This window comes from Acartia tonsa, chromosome 1 (genome assembly GCF_053477335.1).
Source record: "Acartia tonsa isolate MP-2025a chromosome 1, ASM5347733v1, whole genome shotgun sequence".
Classification (NCBI taxonomy): domain Eukaryota; kingdom Metazoa; phylum Arthropoda; class Copepoda; order Calanoida; family Acartiidae; genus Acartia; species Acartia tonsa.
Window position 1 is genome coordinate 26165836 of NC_137260.1, and position 25035 is coordinate 26190870.

Below are 25035 nucleotides of genomic sequence, written 5' to 3' on the forward strand. Positions count from 1 at the left end.
GCCACTAATTACCCCCAAGTTTTGGTATCTTTCAAAAAAAAAACGGCGGCGGGACCGCCGCTCTCGCCATTTTTTAATTCAAATATTTTTTACATACCAACCTAAAAAGATTTTGTCAATATCTTCAAAATTACAGGAAAAGTACTGTATTTAAGATATACCCTGGTCCCTGATAATCGAGAATTTGAAAAAAGTCCCCATGTAGGGTAGCTTGTAAGGGGAAAATTTTTTGAAAAAAATAACAATCTCAAATAATTCCAAATTGCCCAATTCGGCGAGAAATGCAATAAAATTTTTTTTTGGCCGCGGCGGAATACGGCGGGAGCGGCGTTACCACCGCCATTTTGATTCTAATATTTTTTACTGACCTACCTAAAAAGATTTTGTTTCAATATCTTTAAAAGCACAGGAGTAGCACTGAATTTAAGATGAACCTTGATATATGAGAATATGAAACAAAAATAACATGGTCTCAAATGATTCCAAATTGCCCAATTCGGCGAGAAATACAATAAAATTTTTTTTTTGTGGCGGCGGAAAACGGCGGTCCCGCCGCCGTTTTTTTTAAGATACCAAAACTTGGGGTAATTAGTGACACAATCAAAAAGATTTCACCCAATTATCTCTAAAACTAAGGGTGTAGCACCCAAAATAAAATTGCTGATATGTCGTGTGACGAGTCACCACATTCCCCCCCCTTTAAATGTGAATAAAAAATGCATTTGTTCTGTGCAAGATTTCTAAGCGTATATTTATATCGACTAAAAAACAATAATAATTTTAAGGGGCTTATAACTAAAACAAGTCAATAAATATTCTAACACAGAAAAATTAAAACAAAATATATAAGTGTAACAATAAAACAACTAGAAATCCACTCAACACTTTGGACTGGGTATCCACACAAAAAATAAAATTATTTTTAAAGAAATATTTCATTACTAAGTGCAAGTCTTTACCTAGCATTCGAAACAAAACTAAAATCTAACAAAACTATAAAATGTGACATAAGTGATGTTATTCAAATAGTGACTTTTTAATTCTTCATACAGTATTTGAAGGGTAAAGATTTAATGAATTGTACTATTGTTAAGATATAAAAGAGTTAGGTCAATGAAAAACAAATCAATGTGACTTGCAACATTCATAAGTGAAATATTTTGTAATTGGATACAGGATAGCATTAAAATAATGTCTTATCCTTTACTAAAATGTTCACAAAACTGAACATGACAAAGTTTTTCCAATAGAGGCAATCAATACCTCTCATTGATCTATTATTGTATCCCAGACTATTATTATATAACATTCTAAAATACATTATTACTTCAAGATTCAAGCTATAGAAGGATTGTAAAATTTTCTAAAATTGGCTAGGTAAGTATTAATTAGATTGTTGAAATATAGATAATACATTGAAATTTCAGTTTTACAGAATGTATTACTAGTAAAGTATTAGCAGCATGAACTAACATTCATTCAAGAAGAGACAAAAATTTCATTCTAATATCAATTTGTATATCTATATTAGATTTTAAACAATTTAATTATGCAGAATTTAAACTTTTTAGAGAATCGCTAGAGAATGAAGATATATTGACTATTAGATTATTGGATATTTATATAAAGTTTGTTTAGATTTCCATTTTATGAGAAGAAAAGATCACAAGTAGCTTCTAGAGTTGATTGATACTGTGATTAACATTTAATCTTATTGTCCAGAAAATCTGGTAAGTGAACTGTAGGAACCATGTGTTAAATAATTTATTTTAAATGGACAATTTATGAACTGGTGTGCTAGAAGCAGTGCTGTTGTTGGTACCACCAGTATTAGTAATATTTCCCAGGAAGGTGTCCATCTGTTTTAAGCTGAGGGCATTGTGCAAAGTTTCTAGAGATCTTATACCTGGATAACCATCAGAACTTGACTCACTAAAAAATTAATAAAAAACTTATCAGAAAAAAGGATCTAGTTTATAAAAATATTGATCTTTAAATACATTTAACCTTTAAAAATGCTGATTTGAAAGAAGGAAATTATCATAATAACTATATCAGATTATCATCTTGTCAAAAATGTATGAGTGCAACATTTAAAATAGTAAAAATTTATACCTTTACATTCTTAATCCATGTAGGTAATAAGGGGGGGGGGGGGGGGGCGTAATGACATAAGCTCTTAAACCGTGAGCAAAATGGTCTAAATATTGAGCTAGACCCTTCAAACTTGGTATATAAGCTTAGTCCTATAGGTATTACATCTAAATGGCAAAAAAATCCAAAAAATTTAATTTTTGGTTAGGTTAGGTAAGAAAAACCCTGCGGAAATGGGGTTTTTAGGCTTTTTTTGGTCTATTTTGATGTGGAAACTTGCCTTAAATTGTTTTTTCTTAGGGTTTTAACTTAAATACACTGTATCTATTCATATGGACATTATTTAAGATGATTCAGCAAGTCTTGGACCCCAGGGGGCTAGGTGGGTGGCCCGCAGGGGTTAAGTTCATTTTTCCCAATATATTTGTTGTGATACATCAAATTATAGGTTTTTTAGGTCTAGGAACTCAAATTCAGAGCTAAAATAAGCATTAGACTAATCTAAAGCTAGCCCCAGCGGGCTAGGTTGGTGGCCCGCAGGGGTAAAGTGCATTTTTTCTAATATATATCTTGTTATATATCAAACTATAGGTTTTTTAGGTCAAGAAACTCAAATTCTGAGCGAAAATTAGCATTAGACTGACCTGAAGCTAATCCCCCCGGGCTAGGTTGGTTTTCTGCAGGGCTCAAGAGTATTTACCTAACCTAACCTAGAAACTTACTTATATTTTTACAGGTTTTTTTCTTGAATAAACTGTGTCTATTAATTAAGACTTTATTTAAGATGATCCAGCAAGTCGGGGACCGACCCTAGCGGGCTAGGTGGGTGGCCCGCAGGGGTTAAGTGCATTTTCCCCAATATATATGATGTGATACATCAAATGATATGTTTCTTAGGTCAAAGAACTCAAATTCAGAGCTAAAACAAGCATTAGAATAATCTGAAGCTGACCTCAGCGGGCTAGCTGGGTTGCCCACAGGGCTTAAGTGCATTTTACCTAAGCTAACCTAGAAACTTACATTTATTATTTTTTTAGGTTTTTTTTTCTAGAACAAACTGTCCATTCATGAGGACCTTATTTCAGATGATTCAGCAAGTCGAAGACCGACCCCAGCAGGCTAGGTGGGTGGCCTGCAGGGGTTAAGTGCATTTTCCCCATTATATTAATATATTGTGATAAATCTAATTATAGGTTTTTTAGGTCAAAGAACTCAAATTCAGAGCTGAAATAAGCATTAGACTAATCTGAAGCTATCCCCAGCGGGCTAAAATAGTGCATTTTACCTAACCTAACCTAGAAACTTACATTTAATATTTTTTTTAGGTTTTTTTTCAAATAAACTGTCCATTCATGAGGACCTTATTTCAGATGATCCAGCAAGTCGAAGACCGACCCCAGCGGGCTAGGTGGGTATCCCTCAGGGGTTAAATGCATTTTTTTTTAAAGTATGTGTTGTCATACAGGGTGCGCCACATATCTAGGGACTTTTTCTAAATTGTAAACAAATGAACATAAAATCGTCAATTTTAAAGATTTTATTAAATTTTAAAAACTGGGGAGCAAATTATGTATATGACTATTAGATCATTGAATGAAATCGCCGCCAGCATCAATCACCGCCTCTACCCGCCTACTCAACCGCCGACAGGCCAAGGTCAGAATGTAACTGTCCAAGCTGGCGAAGTTCTCCTTGATAGTGGCAATGAGGGAGGTCTCTATGGTATGGGTACGTCTATTGGTGCATGCTTCAAAGTAGCCCAAGGTTCAAAAGTCCATTGAATTAAGATCGGGCTGCTGGGAGGCCCCATTTCCTTAGGTTGTGAGTAACCGCAGGATCCAAATTCACCCAACTTTCAAGCTACCCTTTGACACGGAGGCTCTTATTTGAACCACAGTTGAGCTAGAACGACGTTCTATACCTTTTTGGAAATGGCAGGATGATTCATCTAGGGTTGTCAGCGCAATTCATAGTCTAAAATGAGTTTTAAGATCCATATGGGTCTCTGACGTCGAGAAACGGGAAATTTTCACGATTTTTGACGTTTTTGACATCTCTTAATCTGCCACGTTTCACTTTGCCGGAGTACTAAAGCCAAGCCATTTTAGATAAAGAGCTCTAGTCTTTTCTAGTGTCTTACTTATGTATCTAACAGTATCCCCAGCAAGTTGCATAACTCTAGCTCATCTACAGATGGGCTGAGGTCCGATTTAGTGGGCCCTAGTTGAGAATCCAGATTATACCACCGGCGCACTTCGAATCTGCCTTGTTGAACATAAGCGCGGCCAGCTCGGAGTACGAGCCTATCTTCGCCCAAAGATTTTTTTGTGCTAAAAGGTCATTACCTAAGCTTTTTATATTAGGGTCAAACGTCCTGATTGGTCAAGTAGTTTTGACGCTATAGCCGTTTTAAAAAAGTCCCTAGATATGTGGCGCACCCTGTACATCCAACTATAGGTTTTTAAGGTCAAGAAACTCAAATTTACAGCTAATAAAAGCATCAGACTAATCTGAAGCTAGCCCCAGCGGGCTAGGTGGGTTGCCTGCAAGTCTTAAGTGCATTTTACCTAACCTAACCTAGAACCTTACTTATTTTTTTTTTGGTTTTTTTCTGGAATAAACTGTGTCTATTTATTAGAACATTATTTAAGATTTAAGACCCCAGCAGGCTAGGTGCGTGGCTCGCAGGGGTTAAGTGCATTTTTAGTTGTCATACATAAAATTATAGGTTTTTTAGGTCCAGAAATTCAAAGGGGTAGTTTCACGAAATGCATTTGAACTTAATTTAGTGAACTGCATAATTTTTCCTGGTTAATTGGTTAAACTACATTTATATGGCATATATTTGAAAGAATTTCAATTTTGATAGTACAATGTTAGCGGTGGAAGAATTTAATATGCTAATAGGATACAATTTTTTAAATACATTTAATGTATACCACATACCACGAAAAAACTAGCATCAGGTTGCTATTGTGTTTTTTTTAGCTTTTTTAGTTTGATGTATAACAAAACATAATTTGGAAAATTTACCCATGCAGGCCACCCACCTAATCCGCGGGGGTCAGTCTAATGCTTAAAATAGCTCTGAATTTGAGTTTCTTGACATAAAAAACCTATAATTTGATGTATGACAACACATACTTTAGAAAAAATGCACTACACCCCTGTGGGCCACCCACCTAGCCCGCTGGGGTCAGTCCCCGACTTGCTGGATAATCTAAAATAATGTCCTCATTAATAGGCACAGTTTATTCAAGGAAAAAAACAAAAAGAATAAGTAAGTTTCTAGGTTAGGTTAGGTAAAATGCACATAAGCCCTGTGGAAAATCTACCTAGCCCGCAGGGGTTAGCTTCAGGTAAGTCTTATGCCAATTTTAGCTCTGAATTTGAGTTTCTTGACCTTAAAAACCTTTATTTTGATATATAACAAGATTTATATTGGAAATAATGCATTTAACCCCTGCGGGCCACCAACCTAGCCCGCTGGGGCTAGTTTCAGATTAGTCTTATGCTAATTCTAGCTCTGAATTTTAGTTAACTGACCTAAAAAACTTATAATTTGATGTATCGCAACATATATATTGGGAAAAATGCACTTAACCCCTGCGGGCCACCCACCTAGCCCGCTGGGGTCGGTCCCCCACTTGCTGGATCATCTTAAATAAAGTCCTCATTAATAGACACAGTTCATTCAAGAAAAAAACCTGTGAAAATATGAGTAAGTTTCTAGGTTAGGTTAGGTAAATGCTCTTAAGCCCTGCAGAAACCCAACCTAGCCCGGGGGGGTTAGCTTCAAGTCAGTCTAATGCTAATTTTCGCTCAGAATTTGAGTTTCTTGACCTAAAAAACCTATAGTTTGATATATAACAAGATATATATTAGAAAAAATGCACTTAACCCCTGTGGGCCACCAACCTAGCCCGCTGGGGCTAGCTTCAGATTAGTCTAATGCTTATTTTAGCTCTGAATTTGAGTTCCTTGACCTAAAAAACCTATAATTTGATGTATCACAATAAATATATTGGGAAAAATGAACTTAACCCCTGCGGGCCACCCACCTAGCCCCCTGGGGTCCAAGACTTGCTGAATCATCTTAAATAATGTCCATATGAATAGATACAGTGTATTTAAGTTAAAACCCTAAGAAAAAACAATTTAAGGCAAGTTTCCACATCAAAATAGACCAAAAAAAGACCTAAAAACCCCATTTCCGCAGGGTTTTTCTTACCTAACCTAACCTAAAAATAAAAAATTTTGGATTTTTTTGCCATTTAGATGTAATACCTATAGGACTAAGCTTATATACCAAGTTTGAAGGGTCTAGCTCAATATTTAGACCATTTTGCTCACGGTTTAAGAGCTTATGTCATTACGCCCCCCCCCCCCCCCTTTGTACAACAAATAAATACCTCTCATCTGAGACACTAAGATTTGGAACAGAAGAAGAGCCACTAATAACAGCCGTGCTGAACAGCTGACTAGCAATCGAATTCTGTGGTTGCCTAAAAATAATTTTTTTTGAATATTTTGAATAAAAAAACAAACAAAAGAAAAGTCAGGAAAATGTAGCTTTAATCTTTTTTTTAATAAAGAGGGATCAAAGAAGCAAAAACAAGAAAAAATATTTTTAATAGGTAAAGATATTTTTTTACCTTATAGCCAATTCTTGAAGGAATCTTAGATAATTTGTCATCTTGCTGCCAGGTAAGGATAACCTATGCCTGACACCATACATGTATTAGATATTTTGGAGAAAAAATACCAAGAGGACCTTAATGGGTGGTTTGGGTGCTCGATTACATTTGGCAAACAGAACTATTACAGTGCCAAAAAGGTGATTTTAATTACCCCTACACTCTTTTTATGGAGGTGAATAAAATATGAAAACAGCTTTATTAAGGCAAGAGATACGTAAAAGCAAATAAGCTTTGGTTAAAAATTCGGATAGGACATTTTTTTGATCTACTGCAGTTCACGGTAAAATATTGCCAAAAATCTATGAATTTTAAAGGCTGCTAGCTGCCCAACGGCTGAACGTACAGATAATCCCCGCACACTGTTTTAAGCGGCATAAGAAGGCACAAATAATCTGGAATAGCCAAAAATCAATAATGCATAATTATCTCGCAGTGCAGAGAAATGCGCGTAAAAAGGCATATTTTACGCGTTTTTTCTTCAGTGAAGCTTTCCATGTGCATCATTGGATCTTGGCTATTCCAGATTATTTGTAGGCCTTCTTATACCGCTTCCCTGCCAGAAACGTCGTAAGCATATCCTAGGATTTGCTTACGACGTTTCTGGCAGGGTTAAAAACGTGTGCGGGTATGATCTGTACGTTCAGCCGTTTGGCAGCTAGCAGCCTTTAAAATTAATAGATTTTAGGCAATATTCGTTACCAGCAATATTTTACCGTGAACTGCAGTAGATCCCATTTTTTTTATTGTTGTATCTCATTCCTTTACTACAAGGGAACACCAAAGTAAATAATATTGAATTAAACTTTTGATTGAACCCTCCCCTACCCCATTAAAAAAAACGACAGCTTAATTGAACAATTTTTGTTATTTATTTTCAAATTTGAATGCATGTATGCCTGGCGCATTCCCCCCTGGCAGAGCACGAGTGCGGGGGCACTGTGTGTTGATGTGGCTCCAGCTCCGGCACTGCCGGCTCATTGTCCAGCGACCTGGGCCGGCCAACCTCATTCTGCACTGTGTGTGGACAATTGCTGCCGTTCATCATAATCTCCTCCCTGCTGCCGCTAGCAGTTTTTACACTTGAAGTACTACTGGTTACAGATGACGGCTGTTTTGTAACGGTAAACTTTGATTTAGGTTTCCCGGCGTTAACAGATGGAGTAATAGTTTCCTCTACTTCAACACTTATAGTTTCATCCATGGTAGAAAGAGGAATTTTCGTGCCGTCGCTGATTTCTGGACTTGTTGGACTGGTTGTTTCTTCACTTTCAGTAAAAGCTGGCATCGGTGAAAACCTATTAAAAGTCGTCTTTTGATACTTTTTGGTGCTCTCAACTGCTTCACACATTGATGTACTCTCGTTATTTCTTGAATTCGGTCTAAATCCAGGGCCTGGCGGCAAATCTTTGTCAACACAACAGTTGACCCCTGGAGAAAAGTGTAATTCCACGTGAAATCTTTCTTCAGAACCCGGGTCTTTTGTTGGGTCCTCGTACAACATAATCACGATCTGAGAAATGATTCTTAAATTATTTTTAAAATTTTGTATCAACTAGGCCAGGCAGATATTAAGTAAAATAAACAATATTTTGTTCTCGAAAAATGGTACTAAGTTAGTAAGTAAGAAGCTTAAAATAAACTTATAAAAGTTCGAAATTCATTAACAGCCTTAAGCTTTCTCAGTAGGTATTTCAAGTGTCCTAAAAACAGATTATCATATGAATCAAGGAGTTAATGTATTTCTATCTCTCTACTTAAATTCAAACTTTTAGGTTACCCGCCTCCTGTTGTTTATAATCTGAAAACCAAGCTTACCACAAAAACAATTACAACTTCAAATTAAACAAAATAGCTGAAACCCATACCCTGATTAAAATATGCCAGTCAATTTTAAAAACAAGAATTTAAGAATGATTCCTGAGTCATATAGTTAAGCTCTGAGACAAGTGATACATACTCCAGCGCTCTGGTCCATTGTTCATCCTGGCCCTGCAGTACCAACAGATATGTAGCATAACAATTAGATTGAAAACATTGTATACAATTACATGCTGATCTGAGGAAAACTGTTAATCAGAGTAATTAAAAATGACGTAATTACCCTGGAGTTTAGTGAACCACAAACAATCCTTTTGCATAAACATATTGTTGATGCTTTTTTAAGTTAGGTAAGGAGGGAGGAAGGGTATTATTGTGGCAAACTCATATGTTTAAGTGATCGATCATTATATACCGAAAGTCCTTTCCTTGAAAAAAATTAACAAATTGTTTAAGGTTTTTAATCATATATTTTATTGATTTTATTTCCAATTGCTTCGCAGTAAATATCTGCCTGTCCCTGGATAAGGCCACCATGTGTAAGGACAGTAAGCAGGGAGTGTATATGAGATTCAGAAGTGAAGTAGAGGCGGGTACGGACGTGCCGGCCAGGTGAACTCACTCCACTGCTGTACCGTGGGTTTAACCTATAGATAGTAAAAATATTGATTTTCATGCTGATAAATCTAGTTAGGTTAGATTAAAGAAGCTCAAACTTTTTTAAGGTTTTAATTAGGAACTTTTAATTATCAATAAAAAATATTCATGACCTTTTCTTTAGATGGATTGTAAATTATCTTTTACTTTTTTAAACAAAAACATTTCTTTCTAAATGAAATGCATCTCTATATCTTATTCATACTATAATCTCCCCCTCCCCTTCCCCCACTCCCCGCCATACACAGTTGAGTAGGGAAAGTGGTCAGAGCAGACGCTATTTCAAATCTAAACCCGGAAATGCTAAGATCGATGAGTTGATTCGAGTTCTCCAGACACATCACACACATTTATAATCAATACATTAGGGTGAAATAAATTGGGACACCTGTCATACCATGACATTAAACAATCCATGCATACAGCACCTATTCAGATTCCTTATTCTACCTGTTGACTGCTTCATCTTCCTCTCCCTCCTCTCCTTTATCATCTCCATTATCAGAAACATTGCGACGCAGGTCAGCTCGAATCTTCTTCAATAATGGTGTACAAATACCTAAATAAAAGATACATGTGCCATTTCTTAACAGAAACATTGCAAATCTTCTTCAATGAATTGTAGCATAATATTAAACCTGCCATACTCAACCCCCTTATTAACAGATGAAATTGAAACTAACGGGAGGGGTGAATGGATAATATTTTCCCACTGTACCTAGAACCTAGAAAGTCATCACGGTACTTTAGGAGAAAACGTGTTTTATTCACACTGACCTTGAGCAATAGTAAGTTTTTCCTCCTTAGTAATTCCATATTCTTGTGGAATAACAACATCAGCCAGATGTTTGACCAGAGTGTACAGCTTGACCGCTGTTTCCCAGGCTGGTCCAGGATACAGAATAGATCTATTGCCAGGTATAAAATGTTAAGTAAAGGGAATTACAATTTAAAACCAACTTATTATTATCATTTATATATTATTTAGGGTAGGTGTAAACTTTGTAAAGTTTTCTGTTTTTTAAGGTTAAAAATCTAATCGTTGTGTAGCTTGACAAATACTAAAAGAATGGTGTAAATTTAGTATATCTTTCATTTACTTATTCATTTAACCCTGCCTATTATGTTGAACATCATATTTGATACAATCATAGATATCTGGAATCTTGGAAATATCAAAAACTCCAGTTTTAGGTAGAAAATCCTTTTCCAGCTTTCCCCATCGCCTTGCCATTAAATCCCATGTTTCACTGTGATACAACACTTGTCTGCCTCCCTTTTCTTCTTGAAGTAACAAAATTAGACTATTAAGTTCTTTGATTAATGTATAAACATTATTACAAGTTTTTACAGGATTAGAAATATCCTTCATAGCGTTGGCAACAGATATCTTATGTTCAGGATTCAGATCTTGCTCATCATTCTCATCAAATTCAGAATCTTTTTGAAGAATATTATGCAGTTTGGACTTTACCCTGTTGATAGTATCATACTTGCTGGCATCCGGATCATTGTCCAATAATCCATTTGTGTTGGCAGATTTTACCATTTGTACTAGAATAGGGGTTAGTTCACCTTCCAGAGCTAGAAGACCTTTAGCAAAAGCGGCCGCTGTCATCTGCACACGTCCTTCATCACTGGCGTAGATCTTGAGGTCATGTCTGTAGGTGGAGTGTAGCCTGAGCAAGCCAAGACCTTGGGCAGGAGTGGAGTTACTGCTGGTTTCTGGAGGCAGACCACCGATTAACAGGTCCTGGCCGCCGGGATACATGCATCTGAAATTATTCTAATATATATCTTGATTGAAAAATACTTTGAAAATTTATGTAGGAACAAAGTTGTTTTAAACAAGAATAGGTATATCTCTTGAAACTGTTGAAAAAATTAATATCCCTTTTCTACATACAATACAACCCAACTATTATTTTCTGACAATTAAGGCTAAAAACTTTAAAAATCTAAAGAAAGTTGGCCAAGATCCGCAAAATTTAATTTAGACAGTCACACATACATCACACTTCTTCTGATATATAGAAATCCAATTACCGCATCATATACGACATGAATCATTTTCTAAGGCTTTAATCCAATTTTTTGCTAAGTCGCACAGCATTTCAAGAAAGTGTGACGCATAGAAGAAAAAAAATATCGGATTGGCGGAAAAGGTAAAAACTATAGGTACATACCTAGAAAAAATATGTTAACCTATGATAATTGTTACCTGAATACTTTGCCAAGCTCTTCTGCTTGAACGCGTCCCTTGGGGGTCAACTCTCCACCCCACTTGAGAACCAGCAATAGACTGGGACCTCCAGGAATATCTTCCTCACTGCTGGTTGACTTTGGCCTCCCCTTGGGCTGATATTTCAGCTGGACCTTACGGTTTATTCCAGAGAAATGTCCGTACATTTCCAGCACGTAGCGGATTTGCTCGAGCTTAGATTTTTTCTCTTCAATCACTTCATTGCTGTCCCCGCCCTTTTCGATTTCGTTCAACAGAAACCGAGCAATATCAAGAATCTCCTAAAGTTAAATACATCGATTTTTTTGTATTTCTTAGAACAAAATTTTTGACATCAAATTAAAGTTAAATAATAACTGAATGTTTCCACCCCGTGGTTTCCTATGTCGACTTTCGATTGGTATTTGAATATCAGCCAATCATCGTAAATATTAACAAAGTCAAGTCGCTACAAAGGAGCAGAAAACAACATCTATACTTGAAAGAGTTTTTGACACCAAAACTTCTTAACAAAAATACTTTAGAGCTTCCGGTCCGTAAATGTTTCGGCATTGAAATCAAGGAAAGAACTTTATGTTAACTAAGAATCCATGTATCCCTGCAAATGATTTGGCTTCTTAAGCTTGACATGACCAGTCTTGTATCCATCCATCCGTTCAAACAGCTCAAAAAACTTAGGGTGCTTCACCTCCAGTTTCATCTTTTGCTTCGGGGTTCTATCCCCGTGTCTAACCACAGCCACTACACAACGCAACTCCATCATTTTACCGAAGGTAGTCGGAACAATAGGAGGATCATCCAACTGAAAGGGCATCGTCCATGGAATGTGCAAGGCTGGAGCTAACTCCCTGAGGATCATGTTGCCCAGAATTTTCGCGCAATCATCATAATATTTCTTGCTGTTCTTCACGAAAGAGAATCCATTGACATCACAAACAAATGACTTGCCGTTGGCTCGCAGAAGGTCAAACCCACAGACTGTTTGCTTAAAAGCCATGCATACTTTTCTTGCTATCAGTTTCTCTTTGCTCGATAAGATGACTGGGTACCTAACTTCCTTCCCTAATAAAAAAAAGAAGATAAAAAAAAAACAATATAAACGGTTATAAAGATATTACAAAGAAAGTCTTATGAGAGAAATCGGATAGAAAATACACATAAGAGGTCACATCTAAGCTGCGTAGATTTCTTTGAGTCTTGATTGATTTGATATTGTAGAGTTTTTACTTTTGACACTAGAGTCATTCGGACAGTTAATAGTCATGTGTTCTGAAAGACATACAAATCTGATGAGAAGCTGCGCTACTAACAATTGGACAAGTTTTAATTTAGAATCCATACCTTCCGAGTTCCGTTCCACCTTCCCATCCAGTGCTGGAGATTTTCTGGCCTCTGCGTGGGCATAGTCTGGACCAACTGTGTACACCTTAAATTTATGATATCAGGATTAAAATATCTCGTCTATTTAAACAATGCTGATATTTCATGATCTTTTTGTAACTGAAGCACATACATAGGTATCCTTTTCAGTTGGTATAAATGGATTAACAATAATTTTTAAGCCATATGCTTTTCCTTCAGAATCAATAGGTAATTTTAAATGTTCGTTTGTCCGACTGTCTAATCTTTTAAGCTTCGCTTTTATAAATGATATCCTCCTTGTTTTAAAATTTCCACTAATACCTTAACATCGGTGCCGTCCGTAGCCATAAAATCTTCATATATGTAGGATCCAGTTTTCCTGACCCTTGACTCCGGAGAGTATACAGAACTCCGAGAGCCAATCTTTCTAAACAGCCTCTGGGAGCCTCCCCCAGCTGATGTTGGATAGTAAATGATGATATTGTGATCCTAGAAAAAAAGACATTATTTAAAACAAAGTGATATTGATTCGGCTGCAAAGGGTTTAAAATTATATGATTAAAAAGAAAGCTGTTAGATACTTAATTCTATTATGAAAATTTATTTACTAGGTAAGTTCTACTCATAGTTAAGTTACCTCAGCATCTACTGGTTTCTCAACAAAAGGTTTGTTAAAGGTGACACCGTTCACCACTACGTGATCATCATCCTCTTCGAATTCTATGCCAAGAGCAGGTACTTATTGCTTGTTAGCTAGGTATGGGGTTCAATCATAGGTAAATAAAGAATTTCTGTCATAAGCTTAAATTAAAAAAATCTTAGGTACTCATTAATACCAGAGAGAGAAGGGACATTGGGCTGTTTATTAAACTAGTCCCAAAAGTGTTCTTATTCGTTTGAGGACTTTTTGAACTTTGACTGGCTGATTCATCAAGTTGAGTGTTAAAACGTTTTAACCAGAAGGGGTATTTATTAGGGGTAAAGTCCTATTATTGACCTTTAACAGGGAAACAAAAAACAAATCCAGTTTAGAGTAGGTATCTGTTAATTCCTGGATTATTAACACCATCCCGTTCCAGAACAGCATGGCGGGGAAGCTCAATACGCTCACGGCACAGGATTCGGTAAACACTTCGGCGATCCTAGGTAAATAAGCATATGCTATGTTTGTAAATCCTTATTCTAAAGTAACAGGATATCTATTTGTCTGTGTGTACCGAAGGATCTCGCTAACCGCTGAACCGATCGGGTTCTCCTTAACAGGGTAGCTTCTCATAGGTCCTTGGAAGGTTTAAAACTATTTGGAGGGAGGGTACCACCACCTTTCCAAGAGAAATCGCCCCTAGAAAAAAATTACTTCACCCCCCCAAATTTTTTTAAAAAGTAAAGATAAAAATAGGGAGGGCAACCCCCCCCAAAAAAAAAAAATTTCCTGCCCCCCTCCAAAATTTTTTTTACTTATTATTTTCAAATCTAAAATTATAAATTAGGTTATCAAATTCTACTCTCCCCTTTTCAAGTGCCCCTAGAGGCCTCTAGGGGCGTAGCCGCTGGTCCTTATAATAAAGTTAAGTAACAAATGTCTGTTTGTCTATGTGTTTGTGACTTGTGTGTATGTTTGTACCGAAGGATCTCACTAACCGCTGAACCGATCGGGTTCTCCTTTACAGGATATCTTTTCATAGGTACTGGGAAGGTTTAAAACTATTTTGGGGGAGGGTACCACCACCCTCCCAAGAGAAAACCCCCCCCAAAAAAAAAATTATTTGATTTTTTTAACTAAAAAAATTCTCCCCCCTTCCAAATTTTTTTTACCTTTTCTTTTTAAATCTAAAATAAGAAGTTGGTTATCAAATTCAACTCCTACCTCCTCAAGTGCCCCTAGAGGCATCTAGGGGGCGTAGCTGCTAGTTAATACATAAAGTATAATATAAATGTGAATTCTGACATTTTAATTGTAAACTTAAATACCTGGATATCAAACTGCGCTTCTAAATCATTGATTATAAAAGGTCTCCTGTATAAATCAAGTTCATTGGCTTAATTTCATTTTTTCAAATATGCAAAAATATTTTTGTTATTTACAATATAAATAAAAAAAGTATATGATTAACAAAATCTAATAAAAAATAATTTCAGCAGATTGAGATCTACGATAAGGTATTGTTTAAAATCAGATATTGATAAGAATGAACTCCTTCCTAAGTTTCTTGTACTCTATGGCTTTGTTGAGAGGGAAGCCAGCTGAATGAAAGGCTATCAAACAATCTACTACAGGCCACTCTTCAACTATAATTAAACAAGAAATAAAACATATGCCATTACAAGTATTCGATGTCCCACAGGGGTGTATATTCTGCACAAGATTCTTTTTTTCCAGCTGGTTTTTTTCAAGCACATTATTTTATTTTTTCACCAAGGATGAGAGAAAAATGGAAAAAAAATTTTCATTTTACTTAATTTTTTTATCCCCCCCCCCCCCCAACTACATATTTTTTATTTTTTACCCCCCCCCCCCCCCCTAAGCAGGGTCAATTTTGCAGAATATACACTCGTGATGTCTCATCTGTCTGTCTAGTTCTTGTATTATAAGTTGCTAAGATTATTAGATTATTCCCAGATACAAGGGAAGAGGATTCTGGCAATAAAAGACTCTTGATTTCCAAGAGGATAAGGAATTTAGAACATGAACTATGTATTTATTGTAGACCTAATGATTGTAAAACAAATTTACCCCTTTTTTAGATTAAAATTGTTGGTTGGAAAGTTTGGACACTACAAGTTTGAAACTAATCAGTCAATATTTATTTGAAGTACCCAAAGTTTATAATCCAACGAATAAGATAACGGTGCCATATAAAGCACCACCTTATAAAATCTAAATCTTTTATTATCCCTAATAAAATCTTATTATGTTCTTATCTAGAGTTTATCGCAGAAATTGCTTTTAATTGTACAACCCAAAACTATTTTGAACATTGAGTAGGTAGGCAATTTATTACCCAATAAAGATAAGACAAAGTTAAGAATGAATATTTTATGGAAATTTTAGAATTAAGCAAAATATCATTCTATATTCATTAGGTAGATATTCTATTTACATTTAATAGTTTTTTATTTGTCCTGTAAGTGGGTAAGTTTAATTTCTGCCTCATACTTCGAGACTTTTATTGACCAAGTCTTGTAAATAAATGAATAACAAGGACATTAAATACCAACATGATGATGGTAGAGGGAGTGGTGACGCTTCGGGTTCAAGTAATTTCCACGTAACCTTTGAACATACTCTGCATTTTGAAATGGATTGTAACGCGCTCAATCGGCTATGGTAACCAACACCCATCCGACAACCAACCCTTTGATTGCACAACTTTTGTCAGAGAATTCCTAACTCTGCATGGCAATGAGTTGCGCCTGTTTTGGGCCAAGGCATTCCCTCTATTTTAAATTTATGTCACGCATCTAACATAGCTGCAGTAGGAATCATTTTAAACGTCTTTAGTTATGACGCGGTGTCGGACCGCGATTGAAACCTATCACCTTCCCGAGGACGAGCGAATGCGATACGTGTTGAGCCACGGTCACGGGTTTAAATACCAACATGATAAGACAATTGTCGCTAAATAAAAAAATATTTCTTACCTGGATAGTTGAGAATAACACTTTCTTTAAATATAATAGTTTTGATGTAAACAAATTCTTCCAGCCTGTTTAGAATTTCTGTCATAGGCTTGCTGTGGGTCTTCTTTTCCATTGCACATATTCCAACCAGAACCTTTACAAAGAAACAGTTAAATTCTAGGAAAAATGTATTCGAATATCATCCTTATGTTGTCCAATTTAGGGCGTTTTCCCCTCAAAGTAAATATTGGAGCACAGAAACTACCTTCCTTATTTTGAAATAATTTTATAATAAGGTGGTAGGGTTAGTTTTTTCTTTGTTTGTTTAGGTTTTAATGGGTACTGGGTAGTTTGTTAAGGCACTAAAGAAAGGCTCCAAAGGTTATTTTCAATTTATTTAAAAATAAAAGAAGGAGAGTGTTTCAGTTGACTTGACGAATGACATAAGCATTACCTATCGACCTACTGGCAACAATTTAGGATAAATAATTTAGAAAAATATGTGTTCCAAATCTAGTAAAAAAATTTAAAATATTTTCTGCATGGGAAAAATAAGGTTGATATAATAAAATAGATAAAGCCACATCATCCAATGCCAATGATTTTATGTTTGTAGCTGGTTACAACCAGTGTCACTGTCTATCAGTAAAAGTTGTACTTGAAAATGTCTAATAAAGAGGTAGTAACTATGGGCTTTTTCATTTAGTTTTAATTGGCCATTAAATTGTAAATGGCTTTGGCTCAAACTTTAAATCTTACATTGCATTTTTCATTTGAATTTTTTATTAGTTCACAGTGACATACAACTTTATGAATAGGCAGCTATAAATAGGACTTATGCAATATTTTTAGACATATAAACTACAAAGTAGAATTATGCTTTTTAGGGAATTAATGAATTAACTCCACAAGCCTGACAGAAGAAATCACTTCTAACATAATAATTCTAATGCGTTGAGGGCTGAGTATCAAACCAAACTTGTTTTCAGACCAGGTGAGGACGCTTTCACACTTTATACTTAATTTGTAGGTTCCTACTATACCTGTTTACTTGGATCTGAGTCCACGTCATCGTCGTCAAAATTCCAGTCCGGCTCCAAACAATCTGACTCCATTTTTAGCCCACAATCTGAATTTAGGAAAATTTTTAAAGTTTGATACATTTCTATCTTTTGATTCAGGGATAGAAGGAATCAAGGGTATATTTCATATAATCCACATTGTTACACACAATAAATTGAGGAGCGGATCATTTTAAATTGCCTTGTAACTTCCCAATGAATAAAATATATTTTACTTCACAATGTATCCTTCTATCCCTGCCTGACAATGTTTTTTTATTTAGTTTAATAAAAATGTGTCAAAAATAATGAGGCTCAATTGATTTAATGACTTATGAATTTTATAGTACAAATTACATGACATACTATGTTCAGCAGCGCAGCTACTAAAGCCACTTATGTCTGTTCGTACGTCACTATGACTGAGTAGTTCAAGGAAAATGACACCATCTTCTGTTTATGAATTTTAGTGAGATATTCATACTCTATGGTTTATCTACAAAACCTACAAAAAAGTGAAAAGTTCAGTTAAACAGTATTTCTTTACCTTTCTAAACTAAACTGTTTTTTTTTCAGATAAAATATTATCAGCGTGTTATTGTTGCACTGGGTATGGACATAGTTGCGCTTGTTGATGATAATATGAGATGATTTAATCAAATGGAAATTAAAATAAAATTTTGGAAAATTACAGCAATGTGAATATACTTTAAAATCTTATTATGCTAGGCCAAATTATCTGAATAATATTTAAAATACGAATAATAAAAATCTTCGAAACTTTAATTTATGATGTCAATTTGTTTATAATAAATGTCATAATGTTTATATAAATTAAGAAATATATTCTACTTATATCAAGTAATTATAATATAAATAATCATAAATCTTTTGTAAAAATAACTGAAATTATTATTATGCACATTCTTAATCTTAACCAAAATAAAATAAAATACCTAGTAGTTTATATGCTAACCAAATTAAGCCATTTAAAAGGCTAAGTTATGATCACAAAAATTCTCAAATTAAATTGATTTGCATGTTTGAAATCTCATTACTCATTGAATGTGTGTGTCTTTAGATTTTGTTTTGAACCAACTAACAGAATAGATTCAAGCAGAATAGATTCAATGCCCATAAACAACAATAAACCTTTTTCATTTCGTCTTGTTGGTCAATGACTGAGAGAAAGGGAGAGGTCATTTTCTAGTAAATCCCGTAAAGGTGTGTGTTATAAGGCCTAAAAATAGTAGGAGAACGATAAGGTGCTCTAGATATATGTATTCCCTATTGAATAGAACAATAGGGAAATTTTTTTTTTTTTTTTGATAACCGTACCTGGATTATCTAAAAAAAATACGAAATTTCTATCAAACGCTTTGTTTGGCTCAAACTGACAAAAATTTAAAAAAAATATAATTATAATAATAATGTTTTCTATAGGTACAAGGTAAAGGTTAAGAACAATCTATACCATTAAACAAAGGAAGAAGTCATTCTTTACAGGTTGATTTATTATAATTATATTTTTTTTTATTTGTGTCAGTTTGAGCCAAACAAAGTGTTTGATAGAAATTTCAGATATTCCAGGTACGGTTATCAAAAAAAAAAAAAAAAATTTCTTCCCTATTGTTCTATTCAATAGGAAATACAAATATATAGAGCACCTTATCGTTCTACTACTATTTTTAGGCCTTATAACACACACCTTTACGGGATTTACTAGAAAATGACCTCTCCCTTTATTGTAAAACAAATTGTAAACAACAGTCTTGCATAGGGTAAAGCGGGGCAAAGTCGGTAGAATTTTTAATTCCAATTTTAACAAACTTTCCAAAGTCCTAGGACAGTGTCCTTTTAGGGCCTGTTAGGCTTTTCCGAAATCTTTCTAATGGTCTTTGTCTCATTTAAAAATAATAATTTTTTATCCCCTTTTTTTTCAAAAACCGAAAAAATTACCGGGATTCGCCCCGCTTTACCCTATCTAGTTTTTATTCCATTTCTTCTCGTTACACATCCGATTGTTGTCAGCCTCTTTATGAGGATATTACCAAGCCTTTGGTTTAATTACACAAAAAACACTACCTAATTCAAATTGATTAACTTAGCAAAATAATCATCCCTAATCCTTGTGTCCTAATTAATTCTATTCGAGTTTTGAAAATCATACAAAGACCATGCCAAGTACATTCAATTTATACAGTTTATACTGTTGTAAAAATTTATGTATTAATTTTGAATTAAGTAACCATTGTTTGAAAGCAAGCCATATAAATGTACAAAACTTTTACTTTCATTTTTATGCTTCCTAAAATACATTTATTAGAAGTTTTGGCGAGAGTGGTGTCAACTGCCCCCAATGAGTAGAGAATATGAAGCTTACATCCTTCGTCAAATCTCTAAGCACGCGCTATTTCTTAATATAAGCAGAAAAAAAACGTATACTTTCAAACATATTTTTAACATAGTAAATTTCCCAAACCCTATGGAAATTTTAACAAATCCAATAACTCATTTTTATGACTTAAAATAAAAACGATTTTCTTTAAAAAAAAATATATAACCATGAGCCTTACCTTGTATATAGTTATTAACATAGAACCTAGATCCTATTATATACTTCCACATTTTGTCTTCACGGAGTAAGATTCACTACTAAGAAGGAATTACACGCCCACTTAGCACACAGATCAATCTTATACTGGATAAACTCAGAATTTTCACAATAATTTACAATATAATGTTGGATAGTGGTGACAATTCCCGAAATGGATGCGTTGAATTTGACAATTAACCATGCGAAATCTTTTTGTTAAAAGGAAAAAAAGATGTAAATAAATGCTTGAAAAATATCAAATACATTGGGAAAGTACGAACACAATTTATAATATAAGATCAAAATGAGAGGAAGCATTTGCTTGCTATTCATGTACCAAATCTAATTATCTTAAGAATTTATCATAATTTTAAGTCACTTTTATGAATTAATCCCCTTTTTATTGTATACAAATTACTGTCAACACCATGGACGACACACACACAATCATTGGCTTACTCACACCAGAGATCTAAAGGGATAAGACAATGGCCGATAAATTAATGTACATCCCCAATGATTGTACACAAAATTACCTCTTCAGAGCTAGATCTTTAAATGTGTAGCCGTTGCCGTAGTCGTAGCCACTGCCAATAAAACATGGATTTTTAAATGATTGAAGTTTTTACGTATTATTTTTTTTCTTTATATTTTTACTGAAAATTCAAAAAGTGGTGTGATTTAAAGATCGCGTATAGCCGTGGCCACACGTAGCCAATTTGATTTAAAGATCGCTATTAGATTAGTGGGTGTACCTCTAGCAGCGGCAACGGCTACATATTTAAAGATCCAGCTCTGTACAATTAGTGGTTAAAACGTTTAGACACTCAACGAACGAAAAATTCAAAATTCAATATAAGTTTCAAAAATTGTTAATACAACGAATACGAAAACGCTATAAAAAAACTTTGGGGATTAGTGTAAAAAATACCCCTTCCTTCCTGCTTACTCACACACACACTGACACACGCAACAAACACAATATTATCATAAAATTTGATATTATGTCGTATAGAATAGATTACATAAGGATTAAAATGCAAGATAAGGAAAAATGTAAATGCACTGCAAAATAATTTTGATTTAAGACTGGGATAAAATAATTAAGTAGGCAAAGACCAGGATAAAAGCAAATTAATAGACTTTACTTCTCATTGTTTCAATAACATAAGAATATGGGTGTAATTTGCTTAAGATCTTTTAAACGACTAGACTGATCTTACTTACTGCTTATCATGAAAATACAATGAAAATACCCACATTATCTAAGTTGTGAAACACATCATTATTATTACTTATTCTTTTATCCATGATAAAATTCCTACTAATATAGAAACCACAATATTCTCATGCTTCAGCTATCTTTATTTTAATTCCTAATTGCGTAAAATATGTTCTTGCAAACTATTTATCTATCTATCTTAATTTGCTAAATGGGTAATCTTTAGTGCTTTGAAATAAACAAACATTCACTGTTAGTTAAATAAAAGAAAACAAAACTAACTAAAACGTTAAAACACTTGAAATCAACTAATTCTGTGAAAAACTAAAGGATTTTTCTTAAAACAAACAAGATTTATGATGTTTTTACATAAAGAATATCAATATATTGAAAGCAAAACTTGACACCAAGTCTGTTTATTAGTTTTATTTTAATTATCCTAAAAATGGCAAAAATTTACAGCATTAAGAAATACAAAAATCTTAATTTCCTTTTTATTTATGAGATTAATACACCATGAAACAAAAGAAAAATTACATTAATTTTAATACATTAAAATAAATATATTTGTTTAGGATAGGGATAGTAGTGCAAAAATAAATCAAATTAATAAATAAATAAATGGAACTGAAAGAAATTGTCATGCAAACATATAACATCTATTTACTAATATAAATATTCTATTTATCAAAATATAAACTTCAGAGATACGTGGGTCGTGGGTAGACCTATAAGAGTATTAACTTACTCCAATGAGAAGTTAGAACATTAAAAATTTTGTCCAAGTTACCCCAGTCGATAAATAGTTAATTTGAAGAAATAAAATTAATTTTAAAAGGTATAAAAATAAATAAAATGATACATCCATATATCCCTGACAGTTTAAAGAATACGACTAAAGCTCAAAATGTTTCTGATTAATATAAATGATCTTTTGGTAAAATAATTGTTCGAGAATCAATCTTCAATTATCAATCAAGTATTAACATCATTTACGATTATGATACACAATTATTAAATACAAAATATTACAATAATATTATTTTATAACATTTACAAAATTATAGTTTCTTTCTAAGCCGAATTATAATACATTTTTTACAGTCATACTTATACAGATTTGTAGGCAACTCTTTTTGGGACAGGCTCACAGTGCAGCAAAGCTGGACATTTCGAAATTTTTAACCATCGAATTTGAACCTTATCTTTTAATTAATATATAATATGGGCATAATGATGAAACTAGCAGTTGAAATTTTTAAAAAATATTTAAAATTGACTGAGTACCAGCTCGTTGAAGTTGGCTACCTAAACAAGAAATTATCTCAATTCAAGGAATTTAAAAATTTCGACCTTATGTCGATTGAGCAATGTTTTAACATATAAATTAATTTTCTAGTCGCTTTTAATTGTTAAAATCAGTAATGGCAATGTTAGTACTAAATAAAAAACCCGAAAAAAGATATATTTTTTATATCATTATTATGAATTAAAGGCATTTTTTCTAAAATAATTGTTTTTTCATACGTTTCATTTTTACGTTTATTTTATGTTCTTTAGGTTATTTCTCAAAAAAAGCCGCTTGGGTAACCTTCCCACATAGATTTATAATTTAGAAAGGTTATAATAATGATAAAAAAGTGGGTCCAATGTTTACCCAAGAGGCTTTTTTTCGTATATTCACATTTTTATACAGTCCCTACTTAGTGAGAAAGTGTGTAATATTTGACTTTATCAAAGCATTCGTTAATTCATCTTAGCAGTTATATTTAGCTTAGGAAAGGAAAACCAACGTAAATAACCCTATTTCTTTATACAAGATCAATAAAAATACAAAAGGAAATATTTTTGTCCCCTTTATTGAAAGAGAAGGGTAATTAATATTATACCCGCAACGATTTGAAAAAAAAAGTTTGGTTTTCATTATAATAAAATCATTTACAATCTTATTAGCGAAGATAATCTTATAATTTCAAAAGTCAAATATTTTTCTTATGTGCTATTTAAGATAGAAAATTGGTTTTTGTTTTAACATTTCCCATAACAATTATATAAGCATCATTTGTATATCTCACTTAGTCCGTCAAGAATGCTCAGAGTGTCATGGAAATTCTCTGTGAAAAATACTATTTCCTTGCTTCTTTAGATTTGATGTTTTATCATGGACATAAGGGTGAAATTGATCTCTTTAGTTGTTTATGTGTATAGATTGTAGAATTTTTTTATGATGAAACCTTGACTCTAACCTTTATGGCGCATCTACACTGTAACTCATTTGTTCGTCTGTTTGTCCAATTCTTTAATATTTTTATTGCTTCCTACATATGGAAATTTTCAATTTTTTTATCATTCTATTCGCCTAGAGAAGAGGGAATGTCACGACTTCTCCTTAGTTTTTGTTTTTAATTTAAAACCTTGGTAAAGGGTTATTTTTTCAAGGACTTTTTATCTTGGTAGAGTGAAGCAGTATACACATAATATTTTAAACTATAGCCTGACATTAAGAAGCTGCATGAGCATTTAGCGATCTCTCTTAATACAGGCAGGCAAACAGTTTTTTAACTTATTTATAAAGGATTGTTAACATTTAATTTTAGATTTTTAAAATATATTTTAATGTATTGCATATTAATTAGCAAGAATGATAAAGTCTATAAGTACCAGACCAATAAAAGAAAGTCATTCCTTGGGAAGTTTATTAATAAATCAACAAGTTTGACACTTTATATAGAGATTTCCAAGATAATTTATTAAGCATTTAAAGATTTAAAATCTGTCATCAAACAACGAAGACCTACTGACAACTCCCAGTTGAATAGTTGTGGTACAAACCGCTAGACTAAACAATTTTGTTTTATTTATAGCTAGTAACTAGCGGTTATGTGGAACTTGAGATAGTGGGGGGGGGGGGGGGGGTGATGAATTTGACCCAACCCATTCTTTTAGTTTTTAAAATTAAAATCTGAAGAAAAAAAATTTTGGGGGGATGAGTATTTTTTTTGTAGGGGCGATTTCTCTTGTGAGGGTGTTGGTCCCCCCCCCCCCCCCCCCCCCCCAATAGTTATAAACCCCTTCCCAGGATCTGTGTGAAGCTACATTGTAAAGGATAATGATATCAGTTCAGCGTTTAGCGAGATCTGACAGTACACACTGACGCACACAGATCCTGTTACTTTATTAAAAGGGTAAACTTAAACAAAATTTTATAATTTATTTTAGGCTATGTTTTGACGTTGAAAAAATAATAAAATTCATAATTAGCTAATTCAAAAAATGGATCTACTGTTTTCTCATTGCATTGGCGATTCTAAATTGGTATTCTGCATTGATTTATCCTAAGAATTGATAGATTTATAAAGCTTTTAGTAAACATAGTTAAAATGTCCAAAAAAACGTACATTTGCTGCATTGTGAGGCTATTATTATTATTTTAGCCTGTCCAGAAATTTTTCCTCATAACATTTTTGAGATTCAGTTGATTTTTAACAACCCACTGATAATATCATTAACATTTTAATACATTTCGACAACCATCCATTCTATTAAAAACTTATTTTATCAAAAAATTATTTGTTTTATTTAAAATATGTTAAGAAACACTACAATGATATTTCTTTTATTAAATTAATTTTTTTTTCTCACATTTTCACTCCCCATTCCCG

At 33.7% G+C, this 25035-nt stretch overlaps 1 protein-coding gene and 1 long non-coding RNA gene across 2 annotated transcripts; one reads left to right on the forward strand and one right to left on the reverse strand.

Annotated features, from left to right (window-relative positions):
• Window positions 1-733: 733 nt before the first annotated feature.
• On the reverse strand, window positions 734-21461 carry l(1)G0196 (inositol hexakisphosphate and diphosphoinositol-pentakisphosphate kinase). Its single transcript, XM_080156385.1, has 20 exons — window positions 20132-21461; window positions 17538-17623; window positions 16516-16648; window positions 15073-15162; window positions 14845-14888; window positions 13925-14015; window positions 13511-13593; window positions 13195-13362; window positions 12853-12937; window positions 12109-12573; window positions 11491-11791; window positions 10388-11044; window positions 10047-10177; window positions 9720-9828; window positions 9127-9259; window positions 8712-8783; window positions 7691-8304; window positions 6750-6818; window positions 6507-6599; window positions 734-1932 (listed from the first exon to the last, which is right to left on the reverse strand). Exons 1-20 carry the CDS (start codon window positions 20181-20183, stop codon window positions 1770-1772), a joined length of 3639 nt encoding a protein of 1212 aa, XP_080012511.1. The 5' UTR covers window positions 20184-21461; the 3' UTR covers window positions 734-1769.
• LOC145316120 (uncharacterized) lies at window positions 21462-25024 on the forward strand. Its single transcript, XR_013878320.1, has 2 exons — window positions 21462-22518; window positions 24789-25024. It is a non-coding gene; the product is annotated as an uncharacterized LOC145316120 (long non-coding RNA).
• The last annotated feature ends 11 nt before the right edge of the window (window positions 25025-25035 follow it).